This window comes from Peromyscus eremicus, chromosome 3, assembly GCF_949786415.1.
Source record: "Peromyscus eremicus chromosome 3, PerEre_H2_v1, whole genome shotgun sequence".
In the NCBI taxonomy this organism is placed as follows: Eukaryota; Metazoa; Chordata; class Mammalia; order Rodentia; family Cricetidae; genus Peromyscus; species Peromyscus eremicus.
The window spans coordinates 112,574,259-112,597,364 of record NC_081418.1 but is presented as its reverse complement, the minus strand read 5'-3'; the positions used below and the strand labels follow the sequence as shown (position 1 = coordinate 112,597,364).

At 43.1% G+C, this 23,106-nt stretch overlaps 1 protein-coding gene across 1 annotated transcript in view; it reads left to right on the top strand.

Moving 5' to 3' along the window:
* The window catches only part of Shq1 (SHQ1, H/ACA ribonucleoprotein assembly factor), a 107,461-nt gene that overhangs the window by 15,931 nt on the left and 68,424 nt on the right, over positions 1-23,106 (top strand). Inside the window, exons 5-7 of the mRNA XM_059258285.1 lie at positions 1,283-1,395; positions 10,759-10,886; positions 22,480-22,634. Of these exons, the coding sequence (XP_059114268.1) occupies positions 1,283-1,395; positions 10,759-10,886; positions 22,480-22,634 (396 nt within the window). The remainder of the gene's footprint in view (positions 1-1,282; positions 1,396-10,758; positions 10,887-22,479; positions 22,635-23,106) is intronic.

The following is a 23,106-nucleotide window of genomic DNA, read 5'->3' as shown; positions in this document are numbered from 1 at the left end:
GTGCCTGTGGGAATGGAGGTCAGAGGAAAGCTTCATGGAGTTGGTCTTCTTCATCTATCTCTGTGTAGACTCAGGTCATCAAGTCTGCACAGCAAGTGTATTTACAAAGTAGACTGTATGGGATTTTGTTCCTTGAGCTAGACAGTAGGAAGAAAGCCAAGTCTCTTTGTAGATGTTGGATACTCAGACCTTCCTGTCTTCAGTAACTTTCAGATCTCCATGGCTAAAAAGGAAAATGAATGGAGAGTTAAATGTTCCTGTATGTTTGTAAGGGTTTATTCAATTCTGCTTTTTGTGTTAAACATTTTAAATAAGTAAATGTGTGTGTGTGTGTGCACGCACACATGTGCACACATGCACCTGCCACAGTATGGTGGGAGCTGTATGCTACAGGATATGTATGGAGTCATGATGACAGCTTCTTGGAGTTTTCTCCCCTTCTACTTTATAGGTTCTAGGGATGAGGTGATCAGGCTTGGTGGCAAGCCCCATGATCCTTTGTGTTAAATGTTAATAGCCTTGATATATGCTGGTTAGTTTGTTTTATGGGTTAAAATGGGTTGATTTATATGGAAGTTTCTGGCAGAGTATAGAATAGTAGATTCAAACAATTATAGCTTTTTGTTTGTTGGTTTGATTTTGCTTTTTGTATTTTGAGACAAGGTCTCATTGTGTAGCTCTGGCTGGTGGGACTTGGCTATGTAGACCGGGCTGGTCTTGAACTCAGAGAGATCTGCTCACCTCTGCCTCCCAAGTGCTGAGAGCAAAGGCTTGCACCATACCTGTTTGTTAGATCTGAATTTAAATATTACAAGCTGTTTCATACTCTAGTGATCAGGCAGATTCCTCCATGTTTTGGGGTTCCTCCTCCCTTCCCCCAATTTGATTATTTTTTATATATATATATTTGATTTTGTGAAGCCTCTAACAGCCCTGGCTGTTCTAGAACTCTCTTTGTAAGCCAGCTGGCTTTGAACTCATAGAGATCCACTTGCCTCTACCTCCCAAGTGCTAGGATTACAGGTGTGCTCCACCATGCCCAGCTTATTTTACTTATTTTTATGTGTATTGGTGTTTTGCCTGCGTGTGTTTCAGTGTAAGGGTACCAGATCCCCTGGAACTGGAGATACAGACAGTTGTGGGTGCTGGGAATTGAACCTGGGTCCTCTGGAAGAGCATCCACTGCTTTTAACCACTGAGCCATCTCCAACCCCCCTTCCCCATTTGATTTTTAATTGCTAAAAATTGGAGATAGTGTTCATTCTTGTTCTGGTGTTTTTAGGATGAACTGAGTGAGGTTATTGATATTAAGGATCCAGATTTCACTCCTCTGACTGAACGAAGGCAGAAACGCCTGGCTGCTGAGCTGGCCAAATTTGACCCGGATCATTATCTGTGAGTATTATTAACTTTTGTGGCAGTTAAATAGCTATTTAACACTTCCTTAGTTTTTTGGTTTTGTTTTGTTTTGTTTTTTTCAGAATCTTGGAGTATATACATGTGTTTGTGTAGTTATGTGTCCGTGTGTACATAAAGGCCAAACCTTGACAATGGGTGACTTCTTCTGTCACTCTGCTTTATTTCCAGAGACAAGGTCTCTCACTGAATACACAGCTCACCCATTCAGCTAGGCTGGCTCATCAGGCCTGGCCAGTGAGCTCCAAGAATCCACCTATCTGTCTTCCCTGCACTGGACTGGAGTGCTGGGAGGGTGCTGGGGACTCGAACTTGGGTCCTTGTGTTTGCATAGCAAGCACTCTACTTGAGTGAACCATCTCTCAGCCCCTCAGGGTCCTAGACACGTGTTTTCGATCCTGGAGTTAGTGCAGGCACTAACCCTCATTCACATTCCCCTAACCTGTAATGGCTGTGCTTGTGTGGCCTTTGTAAACTTGCTACTTAGTTTAGTTTATACTAGCAATGGAGAACTCTTTTTTTTTTTTTTTTTTGGTGTTTTGAGACAAGGTTTCTCTGTGTAGCTTTGCGCCTTTCCTGGAACTCACTTTGGAGACCAGGCTGGCCTCGAACTCACAGAGATCTGCCTGGCTCTGCCTCCCGAGTGCTGGGATGGTGCCGGGCGGTGGTGGCGCAATGGAGAACTCTTAATACTCTTTAGCAGTTTTCTCACCAGACTTCAAAACATCAAAGTCGGAGAGTGTTTGTTTGTACTTCTTTCAGTAGAATTTTTGTCATGGTTATTTGTGCATGTGAATGAATATGTCTTGATTTCCACAAGAGCCCAGGTCTACACATGCTATATTTCCTGCTAGTCTGGGATCTTCCCAGGACATTTATCTGCAGTGAATAGATAGTTACTCTCCGGTAGAGCATCATTAGAACCTAATCTTAGTTGTGCTGTATTTTCCACTTGCATCTGTTGCAACCTTTGCTGTAATCAGAACTATATTTGCAGAAGTAACTTATCAAAGCAGAGATGTGCTGTTTCTTACTGGCCAAGATAGCAGCACTTTTTTGCATTTCCACTGGGTATCTGAATGCCTCTTCCAGGGTATGTGGAGAATGAGTGTAATTTATATGTTGATGTAGCTCTCATTTATTATTTTTCCCAGGCCCTGGGCCAGTGATTTCAAAACTGTTACCCATATAACTATAATCACTGCTTCCCAATACATTTGTACAATGTTTTCAGCTTATCAAGTCCCCTCAGGGTTATTTCATTTCGTTTTCACAAGGAGGAAAGAGGTGAAGGGACTTGCCCAAGGTCACACTACTACTAAGTGGGTTGGGTAAAACTTGAAAAGAGGTTCCGTTTATCACTCTGTGTTTCCCCTTTCTGTACACTATTCCACTTTAACTGCCAGTGCTCTTGTGATTAACATTCTCTCTCCTGTGACCCAGTGGGATACTAATTGGAATGGCAGAAGTGAATCTTGTGATGTGCAAATGGAATGAGTGATGTGTGGTGATAGTGGCTGAACTGTTGAGCATCCAAAGGGAAGCTGGGAGAGAGAGGGTAGTGGTATACTGTGGAGGACATCTGAGAGACTCAGCTCCATTTAGACTGCCATTTCTAATTACTTTTATCTCTTCAATGGTGGTTTTAAAGGTCCACTGAAGAGTAATTTGAAGAAACCCATTTAGAATCCTGCTGAATATTTAAAGTAGAAATTTCATTGTCAGCAAATTTCTCAGCCAGTATGAAAACAGAATGAGCTTTCCAAGGCTGAAATTTCACGTGGGAGGGAGCTTAATTAGAAGAACTGCCTAGAAGAGTGCGCCTGTGGCCTGAGAGGATTAGGATATTGGGATTTATAGTTGGCAGCAGGCCCTGTTTTCCTCCATTTCCTGTGCAGCTTTATCCGGAAGCTTATTTTCTTTAAAAAAATTTAAACTATATTTAAGAGAGAGAGAGAAGTGTGTGAGGTGTGTGTGTGTGTGTGTGTGTGTGTGTGTGTGTATACATGTCATAACACATGTAGAGATCATAGAACAACTTGCAGGACTTGCGTCTCCCACCATGTGGGTTCCCAGGGATTGAACTCAGGTTGTCAGGCTTGACAAGTGCCTCTACCCACTGAGCCATCTCACTGGCCCCAGAAGCTCATTTCCTTTAGTAGTTTTCATGGACTGTTCTTTCCATTTCTTAAGGAGTGGTTCTCAGTGGAGTGGTGATGTCAGGTTTTGAATGTGATTTTACCCTAAGCAGGACAGAGTGAGGCCAACTGCCTGTAAGGAGGAATTTATACATTTCAAAGTGAAGTCTTGCTACTTTTGGGTTATGACTGTTCTGAAATCTGTTGTAAAATCAGGGTCTAATGCAGTTTGATTATTCTTTTAGGATGCTCTGCAGTCTGAGCAAGTGCTGTTCGTGGTGATTTATAAATCTCATTGTTCCCGATTCTTCTTTTTTAATCGTTTCTTTTGGATATCATGTTAGAATTTTTTATTTTATTTACTTATTTCCTCATATGTGTGAGTGCAGGTGTGTACATGTCATCAGGTGTCTGTTGGGACATTTTCAAGGTCTGGTGCTTTCTTCTTCCACCATGGCTCCCAGAGCTGCTGCTCTCAAATGAAATCTGCCTCCTCCCATGCTTGGTTACCTTTGGCTTCAGACAGAGCTTCTCTCTCTTAGCGTGCTATCCAGTGTTCTCTGTGACCTGGACCCTGCTCCTCTGTCAGGTCACTTTCGCTCTTCCTTGCCCATGCTTTATCCCCAGGCAACAGCTGATGTCTGCATGGCCACTGCTTCTCGTGTACTTCTTCCACACATGCTTGCCCTTTGCTAGCCTTTTCTCCCCTGCCTCAGTCCCTGAGTAACTGACCTTCAAGGCTGTGCTCAGACGTCACTTTCATAGACCTTCCGCCTGTGGCTGGGTGAGGACGCCCTCCTCAGTGCTCCCCTGTGTAGCACACTTTCCTTTTTTAGAAAACCGTATTGTGTTCTAAATGTCTGTGTTAAGTAGTGGAGCCCTTGTGGCGGGTCGTTGCTCATACTGTGGCTGTTTGTGTGTGGAGGACAGTCAGGAGTGCAGTGGCATTTTAAAATGTGAGATAATTGATTGTGGAAGTAGATGGTTAGTCAGTCACAAACCATGTTCATGCAACTCTTAATTCATAGACAGTGTAAAGATAAACCATTAGCTGGGTCTGATGGTGCAGGCCCACAATCCTAGGTACACTCGAGGCTAGGGCAGTTATGAGGACTATGAAGAAGCAAGTGTAAGGTTTAGAGATCACAAGTTCAAGGCCTGCCTGAGCTATTATGTGAGTCCAAAGCCATCTAGGCAACTTAGTGAGACTGTCTCAAAATGAAAAATAAAAAGCAGGGTAGGAATGTAGGGCTCTAGTTTAGTGGTAGAGCACTTGCCCAGCATGCATGAATCATGAGAATCAATCTGCAGTACAGTGTAAAAATGGAAAACAGAATAACCTGTCACAGTGTGGATTCTTGGAACGGTATCTGAGAATTTTTATTCAAAATAGTCAGTTTATCATTTTGGAGGGTTGTATTGGGGTGGTAGGATGAGGTGGAGGTGGTTGGGATGCCATTCTACCAAGCCAGTTTACATTTCTCTCATGAGCGCCCTCTTGAGGTGGGCTCTTTTCCTGCGTCCTCAGTGCTTCGTGTCCTACTCTCTCCTGGTTGGTTCTTCCTGCATGATTCTTCCCTCTTCCTTAGTCACAATGCTGATGACTCTGCCTCCCGCCGGAGTGTCAGACTTGTGTGTCCAGCTGCCTGTTGGATAGCTGTATATTTACATGTCCTAGATGGACACATCCAACTTAACCTGCCTCAGGCAGAAGCTATTATCCCTCTCCTCATGCCTTTCAGCCTCCTGTGGCACTGTCTCCCTGAGGGGCACTGGTGTCCCCTATATTGCTGAGCCATAGTCCTGGTCATTGCTTTGACTCAGAGTTCTCAGCTTCTACTTCTTGAGGACGCTGCCTTCTCCCATTATGTCAGATCTACCTACTTTGCTACCTGTCCCCTGCCACCATCCTGTTCTGGCAGTTTCTGCTGCTTTAGAATTGCCCCTCTAGGATGCGTGCCCTGTGTTCAGTGACCTTAGGGGTAAGTCCTGTGTAGCTTTCAGGTGTGTCCAACCTTTATCTTGATCTTGTTATCTACAAAGTTTACAGTCAGGAAGCAGACAATGAGTTACGTGTGTGTGTGTGTGTGTATGTGTGTGTGTGTGTGTGTGTACATACCCACACACATACATGCTGTGGATGTCTTTCTGTATGCTATGAATGTGTTGCTCTGATTGATTGATAAATAAAATGCTGATTGGCCAGTAGCCAGGCAGGAAGTATAGTATAGACAGGATAAGCAGAGAGGAGAATTCTGGGAAGTGGAAGGCTGAGTCAGGAGACGCTGCCAGCTGCTGCCGCCATGAGAAGCAAGATGTAAAAGTACTGGTAAGCCACGAGCCATTTGTCAACTTTTAGATTAATAGAAATAGGTTAATTTAAGATATAAGAACTAGATAGCAAGAAGCCTGCCACAGCCAGTTTATAAGTAATATAAGTCTCTGTGTGTTTACGGGGTCTGAGTGGCTGCAGGAGCTGGGTGGACACAGGAAAACTCCAGCTACACATACATATATACATATAAATGTATATATAAAGTAAATTTACATTATTGTGTTGGGTCTGATTGATAGCTACTACTCTGGGGTGTCTGCAGCCTGTAGTCCATGGATCAGGCATGTCTGGAAGGTTATTGTTATCAGTATCTTATTTTCAACTTAACTTGGCAGTTCTTCAATATGAGCCTTGTTTTCTAGATATTTCTATTCTTTGAGCTCAGGTTACTCTCTCTTAAGCCTGTTATTTTTTTAGATTTTATTTTCTAGTTTAAATTATGCATCCATGTATGATCTGTGTGTGGGTCTGTGCACAGGGATGCAGGCCTGTAGAGGGAGGTGGATGCTTGGAGCCGGAGTTCAGGTGTATGTTAGCTGCCTTGTGTGGAGTCTGAGAACCAGTCAGGCCCTCTGCAAAGGCAGTGCCCGTTGTTAACTGCTGAGCCCTCTCTCCAGCTCTCTCCCAACCCTTAACTCTCAGGGTTGAATTCTTAATCAGCTGTTGGTTGAAATAGTGTTTCTCCCCAGACCCTTGAATGTCATGTCACTTTTGTTTTGCTGTAGGATTTTGTGCTGCTGCGTCACAGCATTCTGCCATACTTGAGTCTCTGGTAGGACTATCAATTGTATGGGGGCCAGGGCAGACTGTATCTAGAGACCAGAGGAAGCCTAGTGCCTAACATGGAGCTTAGAATATGGTGCAAAGTCATTCCTTTTTTTTTTCTTGACAATTTTTAAATTTTTGATTAAGATATAATGTATCATTTTCCCCTTTCCTTTTCTCCCTCCAACCCTTCCCTGTCCTTTCCCTCTTGACCTCTCTGATACCGTCCTCCGTACTCTAATTTGTGGCCTCTTTTTCTTGGATTGTTATTGTTTCCCCCCCCCCCCCTCTCTCTCTCCCTCCCTCTCTCTCTCCCTCTCTCTCTCTCTCTCTCCCTCTCTCTCTCTCTCCCTCCCTCCCTCCTTCCTTCCCTCTCTCTCTCTCTCTCTCTCTCTCTCTCTCTCTCTCTCTCTCTCTTTCTTCCTCCCTCTCTCCCCCCCCCCCAACCTGTTGAGTTCTGTTTAGTGTTGCTTCTATGTATGTGATTTTAGGGCTGATCATTTTATATTGGATAGCCACTTGGGGGCTCATCCCTGGGGAGGACTAATTTTCCCCTCCTCAGTAGTCATTAGTTGCCTGTAGTTCCTTGTCTGGGGTGGGACCCTTGAGATTTACGTCTTCCACTTTAGCATGTCTCTTAGTGTCGCCATTGTCTGGGTCTTGTTTAGGCAGCCATATTGTTACAGTATCCTGAGTGTGGCGTCCCTCTCATTTCTAGGAGACGCAGTGTCACAGCAGACTCTCTGGTCTTGTGGCTCTTAGTCTTTCCACACTCTCTTCGGCATGTTCCTGAGTCTTAGGTGTAACTGTATCCCTTGGGGATAGGCACCCCACCATCAGTTGTTCTCTGTATTTTGGCAGTTGTGATTTTCTGTGATGCTTCCCACCTGCTGCAGAGAAAAGCTTCTTTGATGAGGGGCAAGGGCTACACCAACCAGGAGAGAGGGTTTGTGAACCCCGGTACTTGTATGAATGAGTCAGGCAGTTAGTAGGATAGCACTCTTGGCGATTACTTTTTTGACACTCAGTTCTTAGAAGAAGCTCACATTCTGTTAGGTGGATGAATTTGTAGTAGAGCCTACATTCAGAACAGGTGAGCCTGCTCCCTAAGGAGGAGGGGACACTTCATAAGAAAACAGATTTGCAGGGCTAGTTTATTGAACTGCTGCTTTATCCTAGTCTTGTGTGCCTTGTGCACCTGACAGAAATGGATAGTAAATATTTTTACTTTAAGATAATAGCTATTCAGTTTTGTCCAGTATGTATTTTATTTCCTTGTACATAAAAATAAACTGTTTTTTAATTTTTTTAAGATTTATTTAATTTAATCCTTATGACCATTTTTGTCTGCATGTATGTATGTATACCACATATGTTTCTGGTGCTCACAGAGGTCAGAAGAAGATGTTTGTTGGATCTCCTGGGTTTACAGGTACTTGTGAGCCACGATGTGGGTGTTGGCAATCAAACCAAGGTCCTCTCCAAAAGCAATGAGGATTTTTAACCACTGAGCCAATTCTGTAGCACCCAGTGTTTGTGTTTGCTAAGAACTTTGATTCTGGAGTAGGATTTGAGTGGTTCCACATTTTGCTGAATTTACTGAGGTTTTTCTTATATTTATTTATTAGTTTTTTTTGAGACAGGGTCTGTCTATATAGCTTTCACTGTCCGATAACTCACTGTGTAGATCAGGCCAAGCTTGAACTCGCAAAGATCTACCTGCCTCTGGCTCCCAAGTGCTGGCATGGTGTTCACTGCCGTGGCTGGATTTGTCATCTTTAAGTAAACTTTTTATTAATTTTTTTGTGTGGGTAGTTGTGTAGGGACGATTTGTACTTGTCACAGCATGCATGTGGAAGTCAGGACAACTGTGGAAGTCCGTTTTTACTTCCACCATACTGGTTCTGCAGTCAGACTCAGGCAGTCTGGCTTAGGGGCAGGCATCCATACCTGCTGAGCCATCTGACCAGCCTCTTACTGCTGTTTTAGTCTTGGCTAAGATATGTCACTTTTCTGGGCCTCAGTTTCCACCCAGGTAAATGAGAGCTTCAGTAGTATTCTTCTCAGATGATAATGCTGGGTGGAGTGGAGGGAGTCTGCAGTCTTTCTGATTTTAAAAAGACTGCACTTTCTTCATTGAAAAAATGAAGTGTGTGAGGTCATTAAACCATGAGTGCTTATGACAGCAATGGACTCCGTAAGTTTCTAGTCAACTGAAGTACACATGGGAACTTCAGAAAGGCTTAGACTTGCTGTTCTTCCCCAGGAATACCAGTTGTCAGCTTTGAAGGCAACATCATGGGATTTCTGAATGTGTCCTCTAAAAAGAGCTAGAGGTGTATTTTAAATGTATTTTTCATTTTTCTAGTTAAAACTGAGAAAGTACAGAAAACTCCTAAAGACTAGGGTATTTTGATTTCTACAAAGGTTGTTTTCATCTTTTTTCATAATTTTAAATCAAGGAACTGCTAAGATTAGCATAGCTAAATAAAGTAGCTAGCATTTTAGTAAAAAGTTTTCATGCTAAATAGTGTGTTTCTGTGTGTGTGTGTGTGTGTGTGTGTGTGTGTGAGAGAGAGAGAGAGAGAGAGAGAGAGAGAGAGAGGGGTAACACAAATATTAAAAGATCTTATTAATTAAAAAAACAAACCCAGAGCCAGATATTGGGGTAAATTCTGAAACAGAACAAGCCACAGCCAACCTCACCTTACCATCTTCTCAGCTGATCCTGTTTCCTCAGACTGAAAGCCTCTGAGTCCTCATCCAAATGGATCTCAGCTGAACTGCTGCTAAAAGCCTGAAGCTTAAGAAGACTCTAGTTCCTGGTCCTCATGCCTTATATACCTTTTTGCTTCCTGCCATCACTTCCTGGGATTAAAAGTGTGAGTCACCATGCCTGGCTGTTTCCAGTGTGGCCTTGAACTCACCAAGATCCAGATGGATCTTTGCCTCCCAAGTGATAGAATAAAAGGTGTATGTGCCACCATTTTCTGGCCTCTATGTCTATCTAGTGGCTATTCTGTTCTCCCACCCCAGATAAGTTTATTAGGGTGCACAATATATTGGGAGACACAATATTGAGAGAGAGAGAGAGAGAGAGAGAGAGAGAGAGAGCGAGCGAGAGAGAGAGAGAGAGAGAGAGAGTATGTGTGTATGTGTGAGAGAGTGTGTAGTTGGAATTTTCTCCAGTCCCACTCGGGCCTGCAGCCACTCAGACCCAAGTAAATACACAGAGACTTATATTACTTATAAACTGTATGGCCATGGCAGGCTTCTTGTTATCCAGTTCTTCTATCTTAAATTAACCTATTTCTATTAATCTATAAGTGGCCATGTGGCTTATGGCTTACCTGTACTTCACATCTTGCTTCTCATAGCGGCAGCGGTGGCTGGCAGTGTCTCCTGACTCAGCCTTTTACTCCCAGAATTCTCCTCTCTGCTTGTCCCACCTATACTATACTTCCTGCCTGGCTACTGGCCAATCAGCGTTTTATTTATCAATCAATCAATCAATCAATCAGAGCAACACATTTACAGCATACAGAAAGACATCTCCAGCAAGAGTGTGTGTGTGAGAGAGTGTGTGTATGAGAGAGAGAGAGTGTGTGTGTGTGTGTGTGTGTGTGTGTGTGTGTGTGTGTGTGTGTCCGTCTATCCTGAGCCTCTTCGTGGCAATGCAGTGTCCTGAATCATCTGCTCATCTGTTTGCTTTTTTGCTGCTGGGTCTGGAAGGTCTTTCCTTTATCCTAGCATTACTAGATCTGTGCTGCTCATACACCCAGCATTGGCTCTAGGCTGCAGTGCAGTCAGCGTTCAGATTCACTCAGCTTCACTGCAGTAGGAGGAGACCTCAGGGTAGGACAGCTCTTCCGTGTGCTTTCTGTGGAAAAGATCAGAAATGACTACTGTTCCTTTAGTCAGGTCGCCCTTTGCTGTATGGGATTAGTAACCATAAAGTCAGCACTACACTCGCTCTTCTCTCAGATCGTGTGTTGAGTTGATGTAATCTCTACTTCTGGGCAATTGTGATAAATTAAGATTATAAAAAAGAAGGAAAGAAAGCCAGTGTAATCTTATGTAACAAACCCATTGGTTTTTGAGCAGAGCTGACTTCTTTGAAGATGAGACAGTTGAGCAGATTTTGAAGTATAATCCCTGGTGGAATGATGCACATGCAGAGATGATGGCCTCTTTGGGAAAGAGCCAAGAGCATGGAGACAATGCTGCATTAGGTAAGAAACTCAAATCATGTTTTCATTGTGGTCATTTGTGATTTTTAAAACTCACATCGCGTGCCAAGCCACTGCCTTTCGTGTTGTATGGCATCTGATTTTACTTGCCTTTCTTTGTGAAAATGGGAGTTTTGATAGCTAATTCCGCCTGTGTGTTTGCCTTTCTTTGCTGGTAGATTTGAACTGTGAGGTATCATAGCCTATGCCACTTGCACAGGTTCCAGGTCTTAGTCTGTGCTTGAAAATTCCACACTAAATCATTCAGCTTATGTTTGTTAGAAAATTCCTATGAAATAAATTTTACTTTAGACTCACTGGAATCCTTTTAAGTTTTGAATTGATTTACTTTTGGAAAATTAAGGATACATATATGACACACATAACATTCATAGTTGAAGAATCTGCTTGAGAGATATGACCATGTGCCTGTGCTGAAGATACATGAGTATAAGTAAGGGAGACCCAGACTCATTCCCTCGCTCTAGTGAATGAATTAGATGTAGCCTCCTCTGTTTATTCTCAGGTTGTGGTATGAGGAAGCCAGAATAGTTTCCAGAGCATGGTGAAAGCATTTGTACTGGAGAATGCTGAGGTGGGAATATGGCAAGCTACAAGAGGTGACTGTCCCATGTGAAGACAAGAATTACCAGAGTCCTTTCTTGGATGCATATGTTCTCATCATTGGTCCAGCACAAGCTGGTTGTTCTAGGTCTGTATAGTAGAGTCCTAATGGTGTCAGTTAGATAAGAGCAGGAGTCCCACATTGTCTGATAGGCTGATTTGGCTTTTCTTTATATACTAAAACTAAATTTCAGCATTTAATGAAATGAGTACGTACATAAGAATATATATTCTAAAGAATCATAAATGGAATAGAAACTCTCCTTTTGTGGAATATTAGTTTAAGGCATGTTACATTTGTTTATGCTATGGAACATTTAATAATGCAAAATGTGTTGCATTCTTTTATGTTGTATTTGTTTAACTCTGTGAAGTTGTGTTACTTTGCCTGTCTAAATCACCTGATTGTCTAATAAAGAGCTGGACAGCCAATATGAGGCAGGAGAGATAGGCAGGGCTGCCAGGCAGAGAGAATAAATAGGAGGAGAAATAGAAATCTAGGCTCGAGAAAAGGGAAGAGGAAGGAGCAAGAAAAAGAGGAGAGGAGGATGCCAGGGGCCAGCCACCCAGCCACACAGCCATCCACAGAGTAAGAAGGAAAGAAAGATATATAGAATAAAGAAAGGTAAAAAGCCCAGAGGCTAAACATAGTTAAAGAGAAACAGGATAATTTAAGTTAGAAAAGCTGGCTAGAAGCACTTGGCCAAGCTCCTGAAGTTCAGTTGAACAGAGGGAGGAGGGATTATAGGAACAAGGGTGGTATAGATCATGATGGGAAAAACCATAGAGACAGCTGACCCAAGCTAGTGGGAGCTCACAGACTCTGAACTGACAGCTGGAGAGCCTGCATGGGATCACACTATGCCCTCTGAATGAGGGTGACAATTATGTGGCTTGATCTATTTGTGGGTCCCCTGGCAATAGGACCAGGACTCATCCCGGGTATATGAACTGGCTTTTTAAAGTCCATTCCCTATGGTGCCATGACTTACTCAGCCTTGATGCAGTGGGATGGAGGTGCAGCAGTGGCTTGGTCCTGCCCCAACTTGGTAGGCCAGCCTGTGTTAAATACCCAAGGGAGGCCTTACCCCTTATGAGGAGTGGATGGGGGTAGGAAGGGGGGGGACGTGGGGGGGGGATGGGAGAAGGGGAGGGAGGGGGAATAGTGGTTGGTATGTAAAATGAAAAGAAAATTTTAATTAAAAAGAAAGAAAGAAAATCTGGCTAGAAACAAGCCAAGCTAAGGCCAGGCATTCATAACTAAGAATAAGTCTCTGTGTATTTATTTGGGAGCTGGGTGGCGGGCCCCCAAAGAGTTAAAAAAAAAAATCCAACTACACTTTCCCTCCTCCCCAAGTTTCTCCTCGTAAAAGCAATTACTGTTAACAGTTTTGCGTGTATTTCAAATTAATTTATTTTTGTGTTGACCATCAAACCCAGGGCCTTATATATACTAAACAGATACTTTACCGCCAAGCTATATCCCTTCCCCCAGCTGTATTCCTAGCCTGGGGTGTTTTTAAAGTACAGACACCACATCTAAATATTTGTTTTCAGATGGTGTACACAGAAGGCGCTGTGGCTGTGATCTTGCCGTCTTTGTTTTGGGTTGTCCTGTAGGTTGAAAATCTTCCACATGAGCACACACAGACCATTCACCTGTTCTTGTACATGAAATCTCTGGCTGCTGTCTTGTGTTTTATTTCCCATGATTGGGGAACACTTGGGCTGTATTGCTGGCAGTCATTTGGGGTTTAGTTACTGCTCTCACTGCTAGTGCAGGAGCTATTTTTACCTCAGTCTGACTGAAGTAGTTATGGTCTCTTCTGGATCAATAACTAAAAATTATCATCAAGCAGTCCAGTAGCTGCTAGCCACCTCTTTTTTTTTTTTTTTTTTTTTTTTTTAGCATGTGGTATAGTGATTATAATATAATAAGCATTAGGAATAGTTTATTAAGTATTTTTGTGGTGAAGCTTTGTTAGAGTGAAAAAAGGCCATTGTAACTTTCGAAACTAGACTATTGGTTCTGAGTAGGGGTGTGTGTGTGTGCTCCATTGTTTTCAGTGTGTTCTGTGGTTGTATTTGATGTGTGCCCTTAAGACGCCTTCAGACTCCCTCCCCAGCTAACAGACTTGCAGATGTAGCATTGCTGACGCAATTTGGGTCATTAATGCTAAGCTAAGTGGTCTCAGGTAGTTTGCTCATACAGGTCAGCCTGTCTTCCTAGTGTCAGCAGTGTTGTGGTGAGGTGGTGTGAGAGGAAGCTTGTGACTGTGTAGTTGAGTTTTCTCTCCACCAGAGTGAGCTAGTTGCCCTAAAAATCAGGAGAAGGCATTCATTCCCTTTGATTTCAGCTCTAGTTCGCTCTCCTTTAATAATGGCAGTGTGTGCTGAGGCCAGTTCTTCATGTCAGCAGTGCTTTGAGTTAGGTCTTCTGTAACGTTAGCAGATGGAGCCAGTGCTCTGTCCTTTTGACTGCTGGCTGCTGACCCTTTCTCTGACTCGTGGCTTGTAGCCAGGCTGGTGGTTCAGGCAGTCAGTCTGCTCAACCATTATGGTGATTCATTCAGAAAGTCACCTTTCAAAACAGCAAGGGTATACGCTCTAAGGTGGAAGAACTTGAGCTGTAGTGAGCAGAAAGGGCCTCCTTCATTATGTCAGGTATAAGGTTAAGTGTAGGCGGGACATGGCTGAATATGAGGCTTGCGGTTCACTCCCCCAGTCGCTGCCAGCCGAGTGACCGTGCAGCCTTGGGTGGCTCTGGAAATCTTCTGCCTCCCTCCGAGCTGCCATCAGGATTGAATGAGGCTGTGTGTGCACAAGCCTCAGTGCTTGTGAGTGTTCAAGATTATTGTTAGAGAGTCAGCCGAATGGCGGGAGAGCCAGGGATTGAGTGACTTCTGTCAAATTGCCATTTTTGTGCATTTTACAAATCTTTAATGGAAAGTTCCTGTTAATGAGATTTTTCTTTCACTTTATTCTGATTTAAATATTTGAGACACCCAGAACGGGAGGAATGAACTGGTGTGTTGAAGTAGGGTAAAATATGGGAGAAAAGACATAAAGCAAGGAACTAGCTTTGCAGTTCTGTTTACCAGGATACATGTTGCTGCCATGTCTGTCGCCTCCTCCACATTGTCTCTGCCCTTCTCTGCTGCCTTGTCTTCCTGCCTGTCACACAGTGAGATGTTGTCGTTCAGCTAGGACAGTACAGATGATACGGGTGCACCTGGGAGTCCTTCTTCATTGTATTAGAGTGGCCTGCTTTGTTTTGGGTTCTAGAGATGCTGGAGGTGGTAAACTTAGCTGTTGTCTTTGCTGGGGTGCTGACTGGTCATATTTATTGGCGTCCAGAGTTACAGAAGGGAGTCTGTGAACAACATCTTCAGCTTTATAAAGATCCAGATTTTCCTCCCCAAAGGCTTCTGAGTGGCAGTGTTAAATGCTGTGCTCCCTGGGAGCTCCGGTTTCACGAGGATGGACTCACCACATTTCCCAAGTTGTCTTTCAGTGGTTAACGTCAGCCCAGGAGTCTTGGCACATAATTGCTTGTTATGACACCACATAACATTTACAGTCCATGAACTTCCTCGCAGGGCCATCCTGTTTGGCACCAGCGAGCCCTTGAGTGTTTGTGGAGATAACTGGCAGTGTCAGCTTTGAAAGTGCTGAACGACAGGGCTGCCCATTTAGCTGAGGCCTGACTGGAGCGCAGTGTCTTGATCTGTCTCCAGTGCACGTACAGTGTAATAGACAGATACGTGTTACTCCGAGGAGCCAGATTCTGGATGACTGAATCGCTGATCCAGACAAGACAGGGGTGTTTGGGAGGGGGATTTCAAAAGGAAGAGAAGGTTTAAAGTAACAAACCAGAAGGAATTTGGGAGAAAGAGCAAGTACCTCTCCAGCATCTTTCCCTCTTCCTGGGGCTCCTTCGCAGATCTCAGACCTATCAGGGAGGCTGCTAACATTGGGAGGTGGCCCTGGGCCATCTGCTTTAATGTTTTGTCTCCAGTGTCTGCTCTAGCCCCATTGAGCTGCCTTTTGTTTTACCAAGGATTATTTTTAGGAGTATAATTCTCTAAAATGTTGTGAACTCTGCAGATAAGTCACACAAATGCTTGACAGATGTTGCTTGAGGTGGTGACCACTCAGGTGTTAGCCCTGTGTCTGTAGGTATTTCCTGTACTGCTGGTGGGTTAGACCTGATAACTACCCCAAGTTGCCCTTTGGGATATGATTTACAGCCCTGATAAGTTGGGGTTTAGTAAGCTCAGACTTTTTGATTTCTATAATGATATCCTTATTTGTTGTATATCCTCTGATTCTTTTGATTGGATCAAATATAAAATACATTTGAGCTAAGAAGACGAAAATAGAACCTAGAAATGCTCAGAAAAAGTTGCTATTTTAAGAAAAGGCTAGTACTAAAGGCTAGTGGCCATAGCATCTATAAATTCAGGAGTACAGTCAGGTAGGCTTTTCCCATGCTGTCCAGTCATGGAAAGTGATATATGATGTGTGGATATCCTTCCATATGGAATGTAACGTCGGAGCTGACAGTGCTGAAGTTAACCTTGTCAGATTGTCAAACAGGTATGGCTATAGTTACTTAAGAATGGAGACGTGAACGTGTAGAAGAGTTGATGTGTTTAAAGACAGTTCTGGGCGTGCTAACTCTGTGATTCAGGAGTTATGTGGAAGCAGAGGTCTTTATTAGTCAACCAGGGTATAAAGGCTTTTCTCTAGTGAGCTTATATTACTGTGAACACCTGGCACTTTCCTATTAGCTAAATTAATGACTGTCGGAAAAACTGTGCTTAAGGGAATCCTGTCTCAAATCTTCTTGCTAAGTACAAGGGTCTCAAAGACTCTGTCAGGTGTGCTTTCTTCATGTATTGAGCTTGTTTCTTCACGTGGCTTCTTTAAACTGAGTCATTCAACATGAACTGAGTACTTCTGTTTCAATAAGGGCAGCTTTAGATGAGTCCTTTAGTGAGGCAAACAACATTCAAGTTATCTGTCTAACTTTATTTTTAAACATTGTTCGCTAAAGAATGCTTTACCTGTCACATACCTATGTTTCATTTTTAAAAATACATATTCCTTAACTATGATGGCCAACAAATTAAATAAGTTATTGAAATCATTTGTCATTTGTGGAAACCATGCCTATAGAAGTGCATTTCTTCCCTTCCTTTTTGCATAGATTTGCTAACATGGTTGAAAAAATAATTATCTAAATATATTTCAAAATCTTTTTGTGCACTATGTGCATTTTAATAAGTAAAAGGAGTATTGTTTCTACTTATTTCAGTGTGTTTGAGAATTTTTTTTCTCTTAGGCTGGAAAAGTTTTTTTTGTTTTTTGTTTTTCGAGACAGGGTTTCTCTGTGTAGCTTTGCGTCTCTCCTGGAACTCACTTGGTAGCCCAGGCTGGCCTCGAACTCACAGAGATCCGCCTGGCTCTGCCTCCCGAGTGCTGGGATTAAAGGTGTGCGCCACCACCGCCCGGCTGGAAAAGTTTTAAACAAATAAAAAAGTCATGTTAAACTCGTACAAGAAGGCAGAAGTGAGTTTGGAAAAGTCTGTATGAAAAGGGCTATGGTAATCAGCTCTCTGTTACTATAGCAAAATATCTGAGCCAAGCAACTGCAGAAGAGGCAAGTCTGTCCTGGTTCTTTCTTCTGTGATGGTTTGGCCCTGAGCATTGGGGCTATGGTGGGTCAGAAAATCACAGCTGAAGCTCATGGTGAAGCCGTTCACCTACGGCCGGGATGTGAAAGGTATTGGAAGAGGTGGGATCCTTCCTAGGACAGGGCTGGATCCTTCCTATCCTCTTCAGGGTTGCTCCCTATGGTCTGTGCCCTCCCCCCGCTCCATTTGGCTCCACCTTCAAGATTCTACTGTATCACAGTTCCACCATAAGCTAGATAACAGGGCCTTTACTAATGCAAGGGCTTATATCATTTTATATGACCTTTGTCAAATTGTGAAGAGGAGGACAGTCTTGTTGAGCTGTGACAGTAAGAGAATGGGCAGCTATCTGTCTATCAGGAGAATGATTTAAGAATATTAAAAGGCAGCCTAATAATTTTTGGTCTCTGGGCAGGGTAGCAGAGAGCCGTGTGTCTTTTCATGACTCTTCTTAGTATGAGGCCTCCCTGAGTTACAGCTGGGCACATCTCACTCTGCTAGTGACTGGGTCTCCTTTCTTTACTTGAAGCTGGACGTGACCCTGTGTTCTAGTACTGGCTGGAGGGACATGATGGGTAGTGATATGTGTACTTTCTGGATCCCTTCTTTAGGAAGAAGGTGCTTGCCATCCTCCTCCAACTTTCTTCTTTCTCACCATTTAGAAAATGATACAAACCCAGAGCAGCCATCTTGGATGTGTATAGAAAGAAGTCATATACCAGGGAGGCCGATGTCCACCGGGCCCTAGTCCCTTTCTCAGGGTAGTGGAGTGAGGGAAACATGTTTTCCATAAGCTATTGTTCTTCTGCCATTGGCGGCTCTTCATCACAGCAGGTTAGCCTGTCTTGTACGATGCAAGTCATTCTGATATCATTTTTTTTTTTTTTTGAAGATTTAGCTATTTATTATAAGCACCAGATCTCATTACAGATGGTTGTGAGCCACCATGTGGTTGCTGGGAGTTGAACTCAGGACCTCTGGAAGAACAGTAAGTGCTCTTAACCACTGAGCCGTCTCTCCAGCCTCTGATATCATTTTTATATGAAGCACCAGAAGTGCAAGCAGAGCTCCTCTGCTAGTGGGATGAGAAACTTTGGAGTGAATTTCAAAGTGCCTGATAGGAGATGGAACAAAAGCACTACTCTGTAAGATGAGAGATCAGCTGCACTTTTATTTGGAGATAGCCACACTTAGCAGTGTCATCCATGTCGTGCTGGCTTTGATGGCATAGAGGATGGAAGAAGAGTGAGGGGATCATGGATTCTGCTTATGTGGTTTTAGAGAACCATTGAGGCTAGGTAATGTGTGACAGGGGAGTCCCTGCAGAACTGTAGAGGATATTGTGTGAAGCTGTGAAATGGATGCCTGGGTTGGGATAGAGCCCCCAGGATGTTGAGAGGTGCCAGCCTGGTCTGTCTGCCATGGAGAGCAACATGCTGGGAGTGAAAGCAGCCTGTGTAGGTTTGAGTGAGAGCAGCCCGCATAGGCTCAGAGGTTTGAATGCTTGGCCCCCAGTTGCTGCAGTTGTTTGGGGAGGTTTAGGAGGTGTGAGGGAGTGGGTGTGTCACTAGGAGTGGGCTTTGGGAGTCCCAAAGATTGGCGTCATTCCCAGTTGGCTCTCACTGCCTCTGCTCACAGATCAAGTGGTGAGCTCTCAGCTGTCCTGCCGCCATGCCTTTGCTTCGCCATCTTTGACTAACCCTCTGAAAATAAGTTCAAGTAAATGCTTTCTTTTGTATTTTGTCTTTGTCATGGTGTTTTGTCACAGCAATAGAAAAGGAAAAAGACATAACCCAAGGGAGGAGATATATATATTGCAGGCAGCAAATCTGGAGGGACAGAGCCATCTCAGCCCTTTAACACTAGACGTGGACCTACAGGATTTGGAGTTTGTCCTGCTGGGTTTCAGCCTTGCTTTGGTCTGATATTTCTCACTGCCTTTATTCCTCTCTTTTGGGATGGTAATGCATGTTCTGCGCCATTGTATGTTGGAAGTATGTAATTTGCTTTTTGATTTTACAGGGGTTACAAGTAAGAGATTGCCTTGAGTCTCAGATGAGCCCTTGGACTTTTTTTTCTGTGACAGGGTTTCTCTGTGTAGCCTTGGCTGTCCTGGAACTCACTCTGTAGCCCAGGCTGGCCTCGAACTCATAGAGATCTGCCTGCTTCTGCCTCCCAAGTGCTGGGATTAAAGGCGTGTGCCACCACCTTCTGGCTGCCCTTGGACTTTTGAACAGTGTTGAGACTGTGAAAGACTATGGGGACTTTTGAAGTTGAACTAAACATATTTTGTACTTAGTTATGGCCATTAGTGTATGCTGGGGATTTGAACAAGAATTGTCCCTGTAGGATTGGATGTATGAACACTTGGTTCCTACTTGGTGGAGTTGTTTGGGGAGATTGAGGAGGTGTGACCTTGCTGAAGGAGTACTTAGGGGTAGGCTTTTGAGTTTTATAACCTCATCCCACTTCTAGTTGTTTCTCTTTGCTTGGTACTTGTGGTTGAACTATGAGCTCTCATTGTCCTGTTCTGTTGCCACGCTTGCCCCCACTTGCTGCCATACCTCCCCACCTCTCTGCCGTGATTGACTCTCACCCTCTAGAACCATAAGCCAAATAAACTCTTCCTTCTATAAATTGTTTCATGATAGCAACAGAAAAGTAGCTAATGCAGCCATGTTTTGCTTACAAGAACTGGAAACTGAATTGTTTGTGGTTTTGGCAGTTACTCTTTCTGATTATGCTGGGGTTGGGTTTATTTTACTTTGTATAGTATTGAGAACTGATAGTGTTAGTGTGAGATTGAGTAGAAAACATGTTACATGATCTTTCTGTAACTGTAGACTGACTTCATGATGGGGCTGGAGAGAGAGCCCAGTAGGTAAAGTGCTTACCATGTATGTGGAAGGTACTGAATTTGGATCCCCAGAATCCACATACAATGCTAGGTAGGTGTGGTAACCTACCTACAATCCTAGAAATAGGGACAGGGGATCCCCAGAGCAAGCTGGCTAGCTAGACAAGCAGAATTGGTGAGCTCCAGGCTCACCAAGAGGAAAGCATGGAGGAAAATGCCTGATGCCAACCATCTGACCTCCACATACATGCACACACAAATACACCCGCACACGTACACATATTTCCACACACCATAAAATACACACATGCACAATAGATTTCTTTAAAGACTTGATATTAAAAGATGCATGATAGATGGCCTAAATTGTAGGCATCAGAGGGAACTTAGAAACTGAAGTCTTTTATTTGCTTGTCTTCATGTAAATAAAGCATTTGGTTGTATCATTAACATTTAAGAATTTCAATGTGTTGTTTTAGTATATGTAGTCAATATTTGGTAAAGTGGCTGATATAAAAAAAGAAATATTTTTTCTCTTTTATCATGAAGTATTTAATGATGGAAGTGGGGGAAATACTGTGTTTGCAACAGTTGACAAAAAACAAAAATACTTTGAAGTAATTTTAGTAACAAAAGCAGCAAATCTGTCTGATGAAGTTGGTGGTTCAGTGTTGTGGGATTCACTGTTTATCTGCAATAAAGTAAAGTCTTGAAACATGAAAAGCTGGCTTCCAGATAGGTTTGCTATTATTATTATTTTACAGTTACTATTTTTTTAAAATGTGTGTTAGTGCTTTGCCTGCATGTATGAAAACAGTTTCTGTGGCAAAAGATATCCCAAACAGTCAGCAGATTTGGAATTTGGTTGGGATTTATATTTAATATATTCAGTTTATTACTTGTGTGTGGGTTTATGTATTCCGTGGCTCATGTGTGGAGGTCAGAGAACAACTTTGTGGAGTTGGTTTTCTCCTTCCCCCTTTATTGAGTTCTTGGGAACAAACTCAGGTTGTCCTTGGCCATGATCAGCATGTGTTTTTACCTGCGGAGCTATCTTGCTGACCCAAGGATTTATATTTATAATTCAGAAAAAGTTTTTAAAAATTCGACAGGCCAAGCTGTTCAGTAGGAAAAATTGGACAGAACACAATTTGATGGGCAGTTCACAAAGCAAACCCAGTTTGCCTACACAACTAGGCAATAATGCCATCCGTTTAGCAGAGTGGCACTAACTGAAAGAAGACTCCATACAACCTGATGGGTTCTCTGCTTGGGGCCTTGAATGACTGTGGTAGCTCAGATGTGTCCAGCCTGTGGCCTGTGGGATGAGAGCTATGAATGCAGCCCAAACACAAAAACATAAACTTACACAAAACATGATGAGACCTTTTAATGATCTTTTTTGTAACTAGATTGTGTGGTCCTTGGACGTGGTGTTCGTCATGACATGGCAGCATCATTTTGCAATGTTAAAAGATTGGACATGCTTAGTAGCCAGATATCTACATCTCTTAAATAAAAGTGGGTATTGGTTGCTACATTCTTTTCTCCAGGCTCATATTATTGTTGACAGAATTCTCTTCCCCACTTTCTTGCCAGCTTTGAAATGGAGCAATGTTCAGATTGTGGAGGTCCCAGAAGTACCTGCCACATAGCCTTTTTACAGGCCACCTCACCCCAGGAGTACCCTGGCTCTACTCTGACAGTAACTGAATGTTAGCATGGCAGTGACTGTCCTGTCATCTTTGTCGCATTCTGTTGGACAGAATCAGTGACAAGATCTATTCCACAGAGGGAGCGATGCCACTCTTTGGGGGTCATCTCAGAATTCTCCTTACCACAGTCACTTAAATCCATTAAATTGGAAAGAAATGGGGAAAGGCTGCTAAATGTATTGCCAGGCAGGGTGGGAAGTATGTGTAGGAACGTGTGCTGGCTAATTTTGTGTCAGCTTGACACAAGCTAGAGCCATTTTGAGAGAGGGAACCTCACTTGACAAAAAGGCCCCCAGATTGGTCAGTATCTGTGTCACGTGGTTCCTAATTGTCTTTAATGACTGTTCCTGGAGGTACCTCTAGCCTCCTGCACTCACATGTACATACCAACATTCACCCACATGCAATACTCATAATTTAAAATAATAAGAATAAACCTTAGGAAAAAGATTTGGGAAGTTGGAAACTGCTATTGTAATGTAGGAGGGAAAGGAAAGGTCTGGAAGGTTTGAACAAAGGCATGGCTCTTAATAAAGCTTGAAAAGCCTCCTTTAAGAAATTGCCTTATATGTAGAATTAAGGATAAATAACTTTGATTTTGCTTTCTATATTCAGAATTCCAATTTTGGCAAATCTTCTGCACTGGTGGTTTGATGAACCTGAATGGCATATTTAATTTTCAAAACTGTGTTTTCTCCTAGTGTCTTTTTCAGAAGAGGAGAAATATCAGCTACGAAAATTTGTGAATAAGTCTTACCTGCTGGACAAGACAGCTCGCCATCAAGTGTACTACAGTTTAGTTGACATCCTTCTGGCCTATTGCTATGAAATACGTGTCACTGAAGGAGAGCACAATGTAAGTCTGTGTGTGTCAGTGTAGACCATCGTGTTAGCTACCTGTTCAGAGCCTGTTGTGATAGATTACTTAAGGCCTATCCCAGCACAAGTGCCTGTGGTGGTCATAGGAGATGATAGTGGGCACTAACATGAAGTCTAATGCTAATTGTGGTCTTGTCTCTTCTCTCTTGGCAGTAGATCTACTAGATAGATAGCAGAGCAGGGAAGTTTAAGGAAATAAAGCCAAGGGTAGAAAGGAAGGCTGTTTCGCTTGACACTAGAGAGTGGCAAAGGACCAACTACCACACTCACGGTTTTTTCTCCAAGCTTTCATTTATCACATGCAGAGTAAAGCCTTTTTCAGAAGAGGATCTTAGCATACAGAATGTGTCCTTATAAAGATTTGTATGAAAGTTCCATTGTTTTCAAAACTTGAATCCTATTTCTTTTTGTTGTTTAAAAGACTCATCTCAGGTTGAGGCAAGAGGATT